This window comes from Megalops cyprinoides, chromosome 21 (genome assembly GCF_013368585.1).
Source record: "Megalops cyprinoides isolate fMegCyp1 chromosome 21, fMegCyp1.pri, whole genome shotgun sequence".
Taxonomy (NCBI): domain Eukaryota; kingdom Metazoa; phylum Chordata; class Actinopteri; order Elopiformes; family Megalopidae; genus Megalops; species Megalops cyprinoides.
This window is the reverse complement of record NC_050603.1, coordinates 18,602,671-18,617,352: the sequence shown is the minus strand read 5'-3', so window position 1 is coordinate 18,617,352 and position 14,682 is coordinate 18,602,671. Positions and strand designations below refer to the sequence as shown.

The window sequence follows — 14,682 nt, the reverse complement described above, 5'->3', positions numbered from 1 at the left end:
CTGAGCTCCATCTTTCAAGCTACCTGTGAGGTAACAGCCTTTGTTTCTCTCTCCTTTGATTGGTTCAGCAGGGTAAATGACCTTTGACCTGCTGTTTACTCATTTGGGCCCTCTTTCGGCCCACTTGCTTAAGGTTCCTGTTGCTTTACCTGGGAGGAGAGGCACTTTTCCTGGGCAGTGCCAGATAAACATCAGCTATATAAAAGGGCACCTTAACTTGTGTGTCGTGAACATGGCAATGAATACTGTAACAGTGTAATGCTTTATACTAAAATGACACACACATAGTGTAATGAAAACTGACGAATCTGCACTGAAGTTGTCTTATCTAACTCTGGATGCTGGTTATGCCCCAGTCTTGTATTTGCATATGCCTGTAATCTGGAATTTCTCAGAGGGTCAAAAGTTATTTATTACAACTAATAAGTCACTGGGAACTGCTCAATGAAACAGTATGTTCATCAGTGTGTGTTTGGTATAGAAAGTCTAATTGGCATGGTGCTTGTATCAGTTTATTAAGCCCCTATTTTCAAATGGGTCTCAAAATTGTATGGCTGCAGCCCTTACTCAAAATGATCATAATTTGAAAGTCTACTTGTTAAAAAAGGAAGTTTTAACGGTAAGTATGAATCTTGGCTGAATCTACATGACAGTATGTTGCATCGATATTTCATGGATCGCCTCTGTTTACATAAGCAAACACGAAAGACAGACAATTTTTTTGTGATTTTATTTTTATAGGATAACCAAAACAGAATCCTGGTTTTAAAAACTACACTGTCACAAAATACAAGTTACCATACAAAAAAATCTACAAAATATTACAATGACAAACATTTTGTTTGACAGACAACAATTGTACAGTATAAATTGATACAATACTGTTTTATCGGATATTTGGCACTTGACCACATGGTGCTATTGTGTGTGATTCATAAATATTATGCCTGATGTTGCGTTTGGAAAAAAAAAAAAAAAAAAACAGTGATTACAGTAGTCAACACTTTCTGTTTGTAACCCATTCATTTCCTTTTTCTTTTGCACAAATCAGTAACTACCTGAAACAGACATTTTGTCTGACCTGTACAACAGTCAACTATAACCTGTTGGGTTCTGGGCCTTTGAGCCCTGGTTGCCTTCGAGGAAAAGAAAGGAAAGCTTAGTTTTCCTAAACAATCAGTGTCCTCTGATGAGGTAGGGGTCAGAGGTCAGGAGTTAGGGGTCAAGGAGTGAGGGTCAGGGGAATTTCAAAATCTCATTTGCATTTGTGCATTCCCTGTCACAGACTCTTGCGCCCCTGCGCAAACTCTCACACCGTGGAAGCGATCAACCAATCAATCAGACGCGTGTCTGCGTTTGCGCAGACCACGGCCAGGGTCTGTGGCGTGCCTTCATCGCCAGCACTCACTTGCGACTGCGCGCACCTCCAGAGAATGTGCGGTCACGCAGGAAAGCGGTGGGAGCACCAGCTTGCTCTTTCTGTTTGCTGCTCCAATGCTCAAATGGTACGGATTCATCAGCTCTGAGAATTCTTTGGATGGGTTTATGGCAGACGGCCTTCGGTACATTCCTGCTCGCTGATGTGAAAGCTGCGTCATTTGCACAGACTCCCAACATTTTAAGCAATGTTGTTTCTTCACACAATAAACCAGAATAATACAAGTACAGTTTTTTTTTTTCTGTAAGCTGGCCACCCGATTTACAAGCTTTGTCTTTGAAATTCCAAGCACATCCAATGCTCTGTAATGTCCCCAACAATAAATCATTGTGCTTTAAAAACAACGTAAATTCAAAATGAATCCTTGCTGCCAGCCAGGACAAAATACTTTTTGAACCCCATAAAAATCAAATTAAACCACAAATGCGGAGCAAGGTATACTTTCCATCTTACTACTGCCTGAGTCTCATCCTCTCATTTAAGGATTTATGTCTTGAAGCGCTGTATATACCCACAGAAATGCTTTTGTGTATGGATCCATAGCATGTTAGCGCAGACGCATGTGTGATATGTGACTGGCTCAGGATGGCTGCGTTTCTTCTTCAGCTGCGGTGCTGCTGCAGGTCTGTCACTGAGGGTGTACAAAAGTATATGCATAGCAAAATGCATGGCGCTCTGTTTTGTCCTATAGTCCTAACCACAAATATGAATATACTGTACACATGTGTATCAAGTTCACAATTAAATTCAGAAATTAAAGCAAGAAAAACAAGACATGATACATTCCAACAGTTTAACTTGGAAAAAAAATCTTACAATGAATCTCTTTTGATCTGAAGAATGCCACAAAGTGATGTCTGGATATTATAATATATTTATCTGGTTAACTATTTTTTTCTCTCCTTCGTACTCTCTCCAGATATGATGCACACAGGAATTGTCATTGTGGTGTGCATGTGCAAGCTTTTGAAAGCCCCTGGTAGTAAAAACCACCACAAAGAAAGCTAAAATGCTTGGATTTTGCAAAAAAACTCAAGGTCTCTTTTAATTTCAATGGTCACAGTTTATTTTTAAGGGCCTACTTATCCTGTTCAAAAATGTTGATATATGCATTGCGACCTATTTGTTAAGAATGACATATTTTTAAAAGCTGTTACAAACAGTGAGCAGCTGGTAAAAAAGGTAATAAAATCCAATTTAAGAGAGTGAAATTATTTGGGGATGATCTTTTTAAAAAGGATTTTCCAGCATGTCAAGACTTTATTTAATTTAAGTATCAAGATTTAATGTAAAGTTTCGCCAATTCCCAACCAAGTAGTATTCCAACAAATGAAAAGGAAATCTTATTACCTGTTTACTTCTTGCTCACTATTTGTATTTTAAAATTAAGTCAGACTTAATAAGTAGTAAAATCTTCATTTAACTATTTATAGTGCACATAGGTCCTTAAAACCAAAGGTAACCATTCCTTTCTTTAAAAAATTATTTCCTTTTTTCTATTAGGAAGGACATCCTGTGATCACCCCCCTCATGTCCTTTTCCTCTGTTTTTTTAGATGCCATTTCTTCGTCAGTCTCTCCAGCCACAAGGCTGAAAAAGCGGACACCTGCCACAGGTGACCCCCTCCTGGTCACAATCGTGCATTCAGTTTGATTGACATACACCTTAACAGCACCAAACTACAATGATGTTTTATCTCATAACGTTCTTGCAAAATGGTAGCAACATGTAAAATCTTGCCACAACATCAAAGAAACATTGTGAGAGCATGTTGAGCTAGCCATTAAATCCAACAATGACAATAATATAGCAGGTTGAGTAAATGAAGAAAAAAAACCCTGATTAAATATGTTTGACTACATTATCCTAAATTAGGTTAAGTAGTCCAGGATTAGGACGGATCAGTCCCAAAATTACGGTACCGTAAAAAAGAAAACGTGCCACAAATTCCAGTCCCAGAACATCCACATTCAGTTCTCAATGGAATAAAACATTCAGAAACACACTCCGAGAGGATACCTGCAGTCTGTATTCTGTCTGTGCCCACCAAACAGAGGAACTGCTCATTGGTCTTCGAAGGTTTACAGCCCGAGAGGTCAGAGGTCATCCCACTCTGCTTCCTGTGACAGATACAGCCAAAGTGCCTCCAATCTCTGCGGGACTCTCGGGAAAAAACTTCGCTGAGTTTACCAAGCTTCACCTGTTTCTAAGCATGGTGGATTTGGGGGTATTTACAGTTAAAATGGAGTTTCACCCCTGTCTCCTCTGCATGTTTGCCCTCTTAAGGGTCCATGCTATAACACTGGATAAGACCCCTACATGCCAGCACTGCTAGGGTGAGACAATGGCCAAGGGTGGCGCATACACATGTGTGGGCATTTGTGTGTGTGTGTGTGTGTTTGTGTGTGAATGTACATGTATGTGTGCTTACACGTGTTAGGTACGTGTGTCTGTGTATGTTTTGTGCTAGTCAGTGTGTGTGTATGTTTGTGTGTCTGTGTGAAACATAGTGTGTGTTAGTATGAGCATATGTGGATGGGACATTTTGTGTATGTTTTGCATGAGTGTATGCATGCATGTGTGGCAGGATGTGATGTAAGTGTACAAGCTCTGCTTTTCGCTTGAGTGTGAGGGACCTTGTGTGTCTTTATTGGAAAGTTTTGTGTCATGTGCATGCGTGTGTGTATATTAATGCACAGTTTTTTTTTGGGTACATGTGACAGGATGTAAGTTTTGAAATATGTGTGTTGTTTTGTGCTAGTGGGAGCATGTATATTTGGGTGGTCATGCTTATGTAATTTTACATGCGTGTATGAATATATGTGTGTGTGTGTGTGTGTGTGTGTGTGTGTGTGTGTGTGTGTGTGTGTATGCACTACACTTAGTAGAATGGTCCTCTGCCACCTCCAGTACCCGGGTGCTGGTGGTTAGGCCCATAGACACTGCCCTTCACTCACTACAGGGTCTGATCGAGAATCAATACTGTGAGAATAAAAAAGGAAATAAAAGACTTAAATAAATAAAATTGCAAAGTGAAATGCATTCTGGAGCGAAGCTTTAGAACTGGCCAGCACTGCTGGGGTCACACTGCAGCAAACGGACTATGGATGGGTCGTTCTTTGCTCCCTCCACAAACTCTTCCAGAGATAATTTGCCTGGAAAAGACAACAGTAATGAGACATTAATAATGAGACAAATCTATGTTTTGCACTATCAATTTACCCTGGGTCAAGGCTAATGTGCTGCCAGGCCCTAAGATTCAGAGAGTGGTTTGAAGGTATTTAGTAGGTTGTAGTTCTGTTGTCCACCAGTAGGTGGAAGTGCATTTCTTTTGCTGGATTGATTTATGCACTCTTACAACTGACTCCTCTCAAATCAGGAGCTGGAAGACTGTGATGAGCATACGGGAGAGCAAAAAAGTCTTAAGAATACTATCTATGGCCACTGGCATTGTTCAGAAATGAGTATCTTAAGAGAGAAGCCCTATTTCTGCCCATATGAAATGATAATTAACTACTCAATCTGTTTCTAGTGGCTGCATATTTATATATCAGATGGATGTAATCAGTGCCTTACTAGTCGATGCTGTGATTGATGGGAAGGTTGGTAACAGGGCTACAAGCAGGCCGTAGGTGTGAGGGAAGGATAGACAGTGTAGTCAAGAGAGCTCACCATCACGGTTGGTGTCCATCTGTCTGAAGATCTTGTCCGTCCTCTTTTCGGGTGTCGACTCATCCTCGGGCATCTTCATGACTGAGGAGACCATCTTATAGATCGCCTGAGAGATAAGGGCATAAGAGAGGCGATGTTAAAATTGCACAGGAGCGCTCTCATACACATGAAAGAAACCCTCATAGGTAATACAAAAAGTCTATCTTCAGTTACTGAGAGATGATAATCTATGGCAGAGCCAGGGCACAGACCCAAACACAGCTGACTGTCTTCCATAAGGCAGGATGATCTCGTCTTTATGCCTGACAGATTATAATGACAGGCTTTTAGATATCACAGGCATTGATACAGCTGGTATAATCCCTTTACTAATATCTTTATCGTGTCCGTTCCTACACAGGCCAGATTGTCCAGAGCATGGGACCTGTTCATACGTTCTTAAGCGATCACGATTTTTTCCCACTCCCCTCCTCCTCTCGAAAACAACATCGTCATTGTTCCTCCTCCACCTCTCTTCTGGCCCTTCCGAGTCGGCGAGTGGCTCTTTGGGGGCGGACAGCTTCCCCGCTTGTGTGATTACAGGCCATTTCCACGTCTGGGACCCCGCGCTCGTTCCTGCCCTCGTGACTCCAAATTGTTGTATCTGTCCGTCAAAGTGCCGCTGCCGAGCGCACCGCTCTGCCTGGCTGCGAAGGCGGCGGCGTCTGATTCGCTGTGAGGAGCCTCCTTGTGCCCCCCTCCCTCCCCCCCCGACCCCCCCCCCCTCCCCCTCACCCCTGCCCATCTGCATCAGAGTGAAGCAGGAGTGAGCCTCTGAGAATGTACCGAGCATCTGTGTACTATTCAAACGTGTAATGTCAGGGGATCTAGCCATCCAGAGAATGACTTCAGTGGCACTGCTGATGACCTGTGGCTGACTAAAAAGCTCACCCCTGCTGCACTGTTAGAAACTGTCCAGTCCTGTCAATACAAGAGCAACCTCGATACACGATAATCGCTGCATGCACCCCCCTGCCTAATAACCATCCTCTGGGTCTGAGAATTTCTAAGCCCTCTATGTTTGGCCTTACCTGCGTTTCCATTTCACTTGGGTCTGCAAGTTCTGTTTTCAGACTTTTACCAGAAAAAGCACATCTCTGTGCCACAGTGCATCGATGTGTACGAAGAGGGAGTCTTCATGCCATTTTGCTTAGGGTAGCCTTCCCTTGCCTTAAGGCACCTCTACACCTCAATACCGACAAGAGACAAGAGCAACGTACACTCTTCAGGGGTGGGAATACTGCATTAGCAAGCTACTGTGCTGGAAAGAAGTGAAGATCGGTCTTCCTGTGCAGTCGTATAAAACACAGGAGAAACAATCCAGGCTGGGGAGCATCATCTGGTTAAATGAAAGCAGCGGCGGAAGCACAAACGTTGACACAAGCTGCACGCTCACGGACTGGAACGCCGGCGGGAGCAGTCTGTCGCCGGAAGAGGACATAGAGGGCAGACGGGGGTTTATCTCTTCTTGATTGCATCCCTGTCTGTGAGGTCACTTCTGGACTACAATGGCCTCTTTCAGGCCCCCTGCGCCCAGAACAAAAAACACTGTTTGTCAGCCACGCGGCTCAAACAAACCATTGTTCAATGGGGCATGGGGCAGTAAAAAAGAAATTATAAGTAGTCGTTTTGCCCTAGAAATCTGACAGAGCGCTGTGGTGATGGTGTAGTCCACAGAGGTTCGCTCCCCGTGCTCAGACACCAAAACCTACCTTGGCACTCTAGCAAAAAAATCTATATGAATGCCCTACGAAATGCATGACATTTTATGCTAGTAGCTGGAAGTTACCCTGTATGAAGGCATCTAACAAACCAAACGTGCTGTTTGAGTAATATATTGGTCTTTGAGGGTCCTGCATTTCCTCCTCAGAAACATAAACGTCTGCTTCTTCCTCTTAGACATTTGAAGCAACTGGTAAATTAAATCACAAACTTCACAGAGAATCTTTCTGTTGAACTCTCTGTAGTTTTATTTTTCAGATTGAATTAATCCCTTTGTGTTTTTCCGGCCTTTGAGAGGGCAATAATGACCCCGGTGAAATACTCTGCCCAGTTAGAGAAGCCTGATGTAGTGAATGTTTTATTGTTTAATTGGGGACAGGCAGATCAGTTTTCAGACTCTGGCTCGCCATCTGATGACCATCATCATTTTAACTGGCACTGGCTTCAATGTTTCCAATGAGAAGATGCAATTCCATTAAAAAGATGCTACCTGAAATTAGCAGTAATCAGGACCAACCATTTCCTGTTCCTTTTTATCTCTTGCTCTGATGATGAGCAGCCATGAGTAAATAAGGAAGGCTAATGTCACTCTAAGGTCAGTCTACATTCAATATGATGTAATGCGCAAGAGAAGATAACTTATGCACCCCCCAGCTGCTGCACACTGGCATAGGCAGCTTTGAAGACTGCACAGGGCCTGTTAAACCCCTTGTGGCAAAGCCAATAGTAGAGTCCCTAGCCTCTGTAGCACAAGCAGAGCTAGTAAATAAACAGTGGTGAGACCAAAAGAACATAGAATCAGCACAGGCCGTGCAGTCTTTGAAGCACAGGTGGGCCGCCCGTAGCCCCACAGAGTAATGGATCCTCTCCGTATCACAAAGACCAGTCTGCCCTCATGCATATCTAGCACTACCTTGACAGCATAAGAAAACACTGCAATCTCTGAATGGCGTTTCCTGTGGGATTTTCAGGAACACCCCCTGCTGGGCCATCATGCTGGGTTGAAACGAGAACGCAGGGACTTGGAAGTGCCCTCAAAGCCTGATCTGTAACCGCTTGTTTCTAAAAATTGCAGAATGGCTGAGGCAAGAGTTCTGGCCACAAGAAGGAGGCAGGACTTGAGGAAGCCAAACGCCACTACTGGACCAAAATAGCCCGCTGGAGTGAGTGGGCAGAAGGTTTATTTACACAAGAACAACTTACGCGCACACTTTTAAAACCATGAAATCAGTCTTTTTCCACTGAAAACGGATGTGATTTTAAGATACAATGGTTTATGTTGCCTCCTTCAGCCTTTGGGGTGGAATCGCTAGAAGTTTCTGTTTGGGGCACACGTTCTGCCAGGGCACCAGTTGTTCCTGTGAGAAGTCAGGAAATCTCTGGTGGATAAATACAACTCTTTGAACAGGGTTAAGACTACCGGGCATCTGTTACCCTCTTCTCAGAGGTACGCGTGTGTGTGTGATTCTGGCTGTCCTGTGCAGATCAATTAAAGAGTGGCTCCGTGTACTGAATAAAAATAAAAAACAGGTAGGAGCTTTCAGACTGGCTCTTGTATGTGTGTGGGGATTACCACTAACTTAATTCATTTACTCAGAAACATAAAGGAAGATGTAGTGGGTTTTTTTCCCCATGTGTTGTGTTGGTGGCCTTTATTACCAAAATGACAGAGATGGTTCCAGAACAGATCAGAGCAGCCCTCTATTATTCCTCTACAGCACCCCCCTTCCTTTGTCACCCACAGTCACATAGAGCAGACCACTGCTGTATGAACCCCCAGAGCAATTTACCCACATTACCAGATGACTTGGACAGACTCAAGGTTATAATGTAAACACATTAACACTAAAGGCTGTAATTTTGCCGGGTTAAAGGTGTATGCAACAAAAATGCCTAATGGACAGAGTAATTGCAGCCGGCTCACCTGCACGATCTCCAGCATCTCGGACCGGCTGATGTAGCCGTTGCCGTCCAGGTCGTACATGCTGAAGGCCCACTTCAGCTTCTGGTCCAGCCGGCCGCGCGAGGTGACGCTCAGCGCCACGATGAACTCCCGGAAGTCTATCGTGCCGTCGCCGTTGGCGTCGAAGGTGCGGAAGACGTGCTCGGCGAACTTGGAGGCGTCGCCGTAGGGGAAGAAGTTGCCGTAGATCTTCTTGAACTCCTCCAGGGTGAGGGCGCCGCTGGGGCAGTCCCGCAGGAAGCCCTTGTACCACTCTTGGATCTCGTGCTCGGTGAAGTCCGTGCTCTCCACCAGGTCCTGCACGATCTCCGGGCGGAGCTTGCTGTTTTGCTTCCCCATGTTAATCTCGTAGTTTTAGCTGCAAGTACAAAGAGAGAGAGAGAAAGAGAAAGAGAAAGAGAGAGAGGTGAGCTGTCAGGTTCTGCCGTTCCACTTGACAAACCACGCATGAATCGCACTCCTTCGCCGCGTCAATGCGAGAGCGACCACCTGCTGCCTTCGACCAGGCGTTTGGCTCACTGCTGAGAACACGGCAGTCCCCCCCACCCACCCGCCCCGAAACACACTTCTCCGCTAACTGAACTTTCCGCTGCTTTGACTGCTTTGCTGATTTCCTTTCCGTTTTTTTTTTACGGTGTGCAGAAAAATGTGCAGACACTCCGCCGCTCCTTCCTGAGACGCGGTGTTGAGATAACCAGCGCCCGTGCAGATAAAAGCAGGGTGTGCACCACTTCTCCGTGCAGCTGACTCCATATGCGCGCCTCAGGGCTCAAGCCCCCCGCCCGCTCTCGTGCTCGGCCTGCATTCTGAGCAGGGACAGAGAAAGGCCTGAGCCAACACAGGGTCGGAGGACTCCACGGCCCACGACCCCCCTCGCTCTGGGAAGACGGACCAGCCCCAGGTGCGCTCCTCCCTTTAATCTCTGCACCCCGGCCAGACAACCCTTCTACTGCCACTCGTCTCAAACAGTGACATCTCAAAGCATCTATGACGACTGCAGAGAGAGCAGACAGCTGAGGCACTGCTCTGGTGAACTGGACATTGAGGCTTCTCCTACACTGTTCTCAGTCCTGCAGCTTAACAAGACCTGAATTTTTTCACTCTGCACATACGTATTTATATGCACCCCCTTCACCTTAATTAAACTCATATCTACAGGAAAAGATCACAGTATTGTGACTTTATGCAGGTGTGTAACAGTTCACAAAATATGACAGTTTAAAAACATGAGGTACAAAGCCTTGCTATACTATGATTAGCCAGTGCAGTCCAAGGGCACACAGAGAGACACTGTTCTATGGGAGTAAATGACTACAGGCAGGTTAATATGACTTGAGAGAGATGCCCTTGCTGCTAGTGGACAGAACCTTTCAACAGCATCCAAGGGGCATTCATAGTCTGAATGGGAATCGTTCCCTCAAACAGGCCCACAGACACAGCTTCCCAGGAGCCCTGTCTGTTTAGACTTTGTGTTCTAATCCATGAGAGGATATTATCTTCACAATTAGAGGATGTAGAAAATAAGGGTGATGAATAAATATATAAAAAATGAATGTACAATACTCCACAGTCCACCATGTTACGGATGCAGCTGAAACAAGGCTTTGAGCGTTTAGTTAAAAAAAATAAATAAAATAAAAAAAAACCAAGCATAATTCATCAGTGTACCCGACCAGTGACTGGCATCAGCAGAACCTTTCAAAGTGGTCTGATGAAGAAAGATAAGACCAGCTCTCTTTTCATTTCACTCCTATGATCCAAAGTACTCCATTGGGAACACTACAAAGAGCATGAAAAAGAAACATAAAGAGTCCAGGGTCACTTGTCTTCACCTTGCGGATAATTTCACCAGGCAACTGTCATTATGCATTACATTACTGGCAGTTAGCAGACACTCTTATCCACGGCGACTTACATAGGTCACAATTTTACACGTCATCCATTTATACAGATGGATGTTTACTGAGGCAATTCTAGGTTAAGTACCTTGCCCAAGGGTACAGCAGCAACACCCCAGTGGGGAATCGAACCCGCAACCTTTCAGGTGAAGAGTCCTGCTCCTTACCACTAAGCTACACTGCTGCGCATTTTTGCAAGGCAAAGGAGAGGGTACAAGCAAAGAGCACCTCTGCATCAATAACCGTGGAAAAAGGACAGTATCAATCTGTCAGTTCCTAGGATTTACAGGACTAGGCAGAGTCAGCTGGGAAGAGGCTGGGGGCCCGCTGATGGCCTGTGTGAGCATTAGCAGAGGCGTAATAACGATAATGATAATGATGATAGCGAGGAGGGGGGGTGGGAATTGCAACACCACCACAGAGTGTACTGTAGGGCAGAGCGCCCACTCTGACAGGGCCACCGACCCCTCGCACCCTCTGACCCCAGGCAGACTGCTGACAGAAGGACAGGGACACGGCCGCTGAGGATTTTCTCAGGAAGCCAGTCAGTTCCTGCTGCGCAATCCCAACTCAGCATCTGGTCTGCGCCACATCCCATAATGCCCCAGATTACAGTCAAATCTGCAGAATGTGCCCCCTTCTGGGAGGGATGGACGGATGGAGGGAGGGGGAGAGAGAGAGAGAGAGAGAGAGAAAACACGCTCACAACTGATACTGCAGTTTAATGAAGTAGATGGTTGGTAATTTTAGGGTCAGTGAAGAAAAAAAGAGCCCCCAAATCCCATGATCCAATTATGTACGCATGAAATCAATGGAAGACCAGCAGTGAGAAAATAACACAAGAAAAGACAAAAAAAAAAAAGCAGACAGTGGTTTTCCACATTAAAAATAAAGGAGATCGTGTACACAGCTCTATTAATAGCTGCACTTAATGAAAACGGCAAAAAACGATCACATATTTAAGCACAGGAAACAGACACGTTTTGACTTCAAAAGAACTAGCGAAACCAGGGTTTGCGATAAACTGCTACAGTAGATGGACAGTGTTGCCACTTGCAGCTGTCAAGCAGTCTGACTTTCTCAGACGCAGGAGGGTGGGAGGCAACATATCTATTTTTTTTTTTTTTTTTTTAAGACAAACATCTTAGTCATCGGAACATTTGTGACTGCAGCCGCCTGATTGGCTGGACCAGAGAGAAGCTGGCTGCCTATGGCTGGAACAGTGGGCCTGTAATTTCCCCCCATCAACAAGACCTGCTGTCAAGGTATCCAGCTGACAAAACAGACTGAACGCAAAAAGAAATGCTGATAGGTGATCAGGTCGATAAGGTCAGTAACAGGAAACGGCTTAATTTTCACCATACAAAATGGCAACATTTCTTTACAGTTATAGCTTGTCCAATATTTTGGACAGCTGAGAATCTCTAATCATATTAACTGTGTTCAGCTGTGACAGGAATGACTGTACCCTGAGCAATATAAAACAGGTTTTGGCTGCTTCAGAACCTGCTCTCTGTTGAGCTCTGCCAGAGAGGCAGACTGATTGGTATGGCAGTAATAATTTATCACCCCCACCCCCCAAAAAAAAAAAAAAAACTACCTATTCCGTCAGACAATGTGAAAGGCATGAGTGACAAGAGTATATTTATATTTGTAATTCTGTTCCGCAATGAACGGAAATCATTTGCATAATGGTTCACCGGGTTGTCATGGCAAAAGACACTCCATGACGAGCACAGCGAAAGGCTCCAAACAAATCCGTCAATGACCAAGGCCATTTGCTAGACACAACTAACAACTGCATGGCTGTATTACTGAGCATATTTAATGTCAGGGCTCTCACTGAGACTGCTATTGAAAAGGAAAAGAAAAAAAAAGATCCAAGTCTTACCTTAGTTCTAACCTTGCGGCTTGATCTGTGCTAACCTTTGCAGCAAAGAGAAAAAAGCATTCACTTCACTTTTTTTAAGAGCTTATTTGTGAACCGCTGCAGATCACAAAACAGACATTTTCCTGGAGGAAAAAAAGCTTAAAGATCATTAAGACTGTAAAGATACGGATACTACTGTGTTCACAACTGTCACTGATCAGCATTCCCCTACACGCACCCACCCAGCCTTAAGAAGTTGAATTGCTCTCTCTGACTTCTCTGCTGGGCTGAGCACAGGGGGCCTGCCCTGTGCTCTGGGGTCATGAGCAATTTGTCTGACCCCCTGCCTTACCCTCCTGCGTCTTTCCTTTGGAACAACATCCTTGGCAAGCTAAGGGGCTGGATTAAAAAAAAGCACAGAGCAGTGTGGGTGAGTTCAGTGAAATATCAGAGGATTCAGGTGGCTCAAGAGTAATATCAATGGTTTCCCATGGTAACGGTGAAAAGTGTATGTGAGGAGGAATTGCTAAAGAGGCCAGGACTTTGCCGAAACAGCAGCGGAGAGTGCAGTTAAGGACCCAGGGGACACGTGTGCGAAACAGGTGAGGACATATTACCCTCAGTTTAATCTGCTCCGCAAAATCGTGATCTTCTTCCCGCCACTGGAGCAGTTTCACTCGGAAGACTTCTCTTAAGCGTGTGTATCATGAAAACTATTCCCATAATTCAATGGGAAGAGCCCGGGTTTCAGCATTGCACTGAAACATGTGTGACTGCACGTGCACCGCCAGCTCTGCATTTCTTGCATGGCTTACGCGGGAGATCCTTCTAGAAGCGAGACACCTTTAGCCTTTACTGCGGCCCGTTCAGTTAGGCAAAGGTCAAACGTGCACTGAACCTGTTAGCTCCCCCAAAACAGCCCGTCGTGGCACATTACTCAGTACTGGGGGTCCAAAATGAAAAACAGGAGCCCATCTGGGTACGCTACTGACAGCTAGACTCTGAGAGGGAACACAGTGATGTAATTCAAGCTGAGACGAGACCGGGACTCAAACACCCCTGCAAGTGTCATGAACGTTATGAGGAAACTGCAGATGCCAGGGGACGGTGGATACCCCCCATAGGGTGCACAGTGTTCCTCCGTGAAACCCCGCCCACATTCTTTGCAGCTGTGCGGTCCCCCCATCTCACTTTTCCCCCTCTTACCCACGTGAGGGAAGGGGCCTCCGCCGCGGGCCCGTCACCCTCAGGTAAACGGATGATGCCAGATGGCCGCGCCACCTACTGCTTGATTGAGTGGCCCCTTTAAATGAGCTCCGCTCTGCTGAGGAGGATCCCCATGACTCCCATACCGGGGAGACATCCCCCACCTGCTGGGATGTTGCACAGGGTGCATTCTGTTCTGATGGCCGCACAGAGGGCTGCTGGGATACCCGATCCCTCTCCCAGAGGCACGCACGCTGGTGTTTTCCTCGTAACTCACACAGGATGAGCACACCACTGTCAACATTACAATCCAAAACTGCAGCTTGACGTTTTCCTATATCCTCTGTTTACAATGGATTCCCTCCCCACACTTGGACTTTAAACAATATTACCAGTAGTCTATGTGCAGTATGGGAAGGTTTCTCTATGAATACGTTGGCACTTAGTAACATCACCGTTGATGGTTCTGCACCATGAACACATATTCCTGGGTCCAATGCATTTTTTTAATTTTTTAATTTTTTTTAATTTCAATCGCTATAGCCATAAAAAAGCTTGTAGGTGCAAAACAATACTATTTACTCCAAGACAGTTGCAAACCCAAGCATCTCATTGCTGGAAGTGAACTGAACAAAGTGAATTTATATTGAGTATTAGCACTACGCTTCGCTACAAACACACTTCTGCTTGTCTGTAGTGCGAGAGCTCCTGCCCCAAAGGAGTTGAAGGTGAGCTCAAGCCGAGCTAAATGTGAGGCATCAAATGCTTCGACATGTGTCTCCTCCAGAGACAATCCAATCCGCCACCTCAGAGCCAATCACCTTGACCTCAGGTGATTGAATCTAAATCGGGCGCCCATGCACTCCGCGATGAC

The 14,682-nt window shown here is 45.3% G+C and overlaps 1 protein-coding gene across 2 annotated transcripts in view; it reads right to left on the bottom strand.

Moving 5' to 3' along the window:
• Nucleotides 1-3,888: 3,888 nt before the first annotated feature.
• Nucleotides 3,889-14,682, bottom strand: part of ncaldb (neurocalcin delta b) — a 35,370-nt gene continuing 24,576 nt past the window's right edge. For both annotated transcript variants that reach the window (XM_036555426.1, XM_036555427.1), the window contains 3 exons: nucleotides 8,796-9,192; nucleotides 5,111-5,216; nucleotides 3,889-4,593 (listed from right to left, as the gene is read on the bottom strand). In XM_036555426.1, coding sequence (XP_036411319.1) covers nucleotides 4,496-4,593; nucleotides 5,111-5,216; nucleotides 8,796-9,173 — 582 coding nt within the window. In that variant the 5' untranslated portion in view covers nucleotides 9,174-9,192 and the 3' untranslated portion in view covers nucleotides 3,889-4,495. The remainder of the gene's footprint in view (nucleotides 4,594-5,110; nucleotides 5,217-8,795; nucleotides 9,193-14,682) is intronic.